The sequence below is a fragment of the Diospyros lotus genome, chromosome 9 (assembly GCF_014633365.1).
Source record: "Diospyros lotus cultivar Yz01 chromosome 9, ASM1463336v1, whole genome shotgun sequence".
Lineage (NCBI taxonomy): Eukaryota > Viridiplantae > Streptophyta > Magnoliopsida > Ericales > Ebenaceae > Diospyros > Diospyros lotus.
Genome location: NC_068346.1, coordinates 14,848,814 through 14,850,516, shown reverse-complemented (window position 1 = coordinate 14,850,516; position 1,703 = coordinate 14,848,814). Strand labels below are relative to the sequence as shown.

Here is a 1,703-nt window from a genome sequence, read left to right as displayed (position 1 = left end):
TATTGATCTTGTTAGTTAAACGAGCAAGACTAGGTTCTTCCGGAATCTTATCTGCATGTGACGATTGTTCTTGAAGCACCGGGCGTGATGAACTTTTAAACAAAAAAGATTCCCAGGGATTCTCTTATAGTGACGCACCTAGTGGCGAAGCCACATTTTAGCCTGCTGCAGCCTTGGCCCTAACTGATTTTTTTATTTTTTTTTTTGATTTTTTTTATATATATTACTATAGATAATTATAATTTTTATAATTTGCCCCGGGCTAAAATTATAGTTTGGCCCGAACTAAAATTCTTTTTTGGCTCTGCTACTGGACGTGCAGGTGTAAGGCGGGGTGTTATAGTGACGCTGCCACTGCACATTCGCGAAAGGAATTGACTGGTTCCTCAACACTTTCTCTTTTCTCTCCAAGATGCTAACTGGCATCTCCTCATATGCAACATCCTCCTCGATCTCAATGGTCTGATAGTTGATGATGTGCTGGGGATCCGACACGTACTTCCTCAACATAGACACATGGAAGACGTTATGAACGCCGGCTAACTGAGGTGTCAAGGCCAACCTATAAGTCAAAGAGCCAACCCGCTACAGAATCTCAAAAGGCCCAACATATCTAGGACTGAATTTCCCTGAAATCCCAAATCGGTGCACGCCCTTCATAGGCATTACTCTTAGTCATACATGGTCTCCTACTGAAAACTCCAAGTCATGCCTTCTCCTATATGCGTAACTCTTTTGCAAATCTTGGGTTGCTTTCATTCGTGCCCTAATAGTCTTAATTCTCTCTGAAGTTTGCTCAATTATCTCCGATCCCAATAATGCTCTATCCTCAGACTCTTCCCAACAAATAGGCGATTTACACGGCTGGCCATACAATGCCTCATAAGGCGGCATACCAATATTGGAGTGATAGCTATTGTTATAGGCGAACTCAACCAATGGCAAATAGTCATCCCAACTGCCATGAAAATCCAATGCACACGCCCTCAACATATCTTCCATTGTCTAGGTCGTCCTCTCTGACTAACCATCAGTCTACGGATGAAATGCAAAGCTGAACTTTGATTTTGTTCCCAAAACTTCATGCAACGCCTCCCAAAAATGAGATGTAAATCGAGGATCCCTATCTAACACGATACTTGCTGGAATCCCATGTAACCTAACAATTTCTTCAATATACATCTTCGCCAATTTACTCAAGGGATACGTCTTTTTAATTGGTAAAAAGTGGGCTGACTTCGTCAGCCTGTCCACTATTACCCAAATGGCATCATTTCATTTTTTTTGTTCTAGGCAAATCCGTCATGAAATTCATAGAAATGTTATCCCACTTCCACTCCGGAAGTGGGCCCTGACAAAATGTGTGTTTGTTAGGCATGTAGAAATTCAAAAGGATACAGGTTGTTAAACTTAGACGCTACCATTATAGTTGAGTTAAGAGATGTAGAATTTTTTGAAAATAAGTTTCTTAATGACGCAACTAATACCGAAACTACACAAACACAAATAATAATAATAATAATAATCCTGGATTTTCTTTTAGCAATAAAAGGAAAGAACTAAAAATATTCCCATTGAACCTAAAAGAAGTCAAATAGCCAGGGAAGAAAATAATTTGGGATCAGAATTCATTTCTTCTCAAACTATTGTTTTCCTTGTTGAGGGAAACAAAAACAAAGTGACATTTAAGATACATATTCTAG

General features: G+C 39.3%; 1 protein-coding gene across 1 annotated transcript; it reads right to left on the bottom strand.

The window, feature by feature from the left end:
- Nucleotides 1–285: 285 nt before the first annotated feature.
- Nucleotides 286–1,002, bottom strand: LOC127809263 (uncharacterized). Its single transcript, XM_052348027.1, has 2 exons — nt 682–1,002; nt 286–585 (listed from the first exon to the last, which is right to left on the bottom strand). The coding sequence occupies exons 1-2, from the start codon at nt 1,000–1,002 to the stop codon at nt 286–288; spliced, it is 621 nt and encodes a 206-aa protein (XP_052203987.1).
- Between the last annotated feature and the right edge of the window lie 701 nt (nt 1,003–1,703).

What these genes read in the sequence shown, in the direction of transcription:
- LOC127809263 (XM_052348027.1), bottom strand. Translation starts at nt 1,002, where the DNA reads ATGGAAGATATGTTGAGGGCGTGTGCATTGGATTTTCATGGCAGTTGG. An exon ending in AGTTTTCAGTAGGAGACCAT is followed by an intron (nt 586 to 681) that starts GTATGACTAAGA and finishes GAGATTCTGTAG; the next exon opens with CGGGTTGGCTCTTTGACTTA.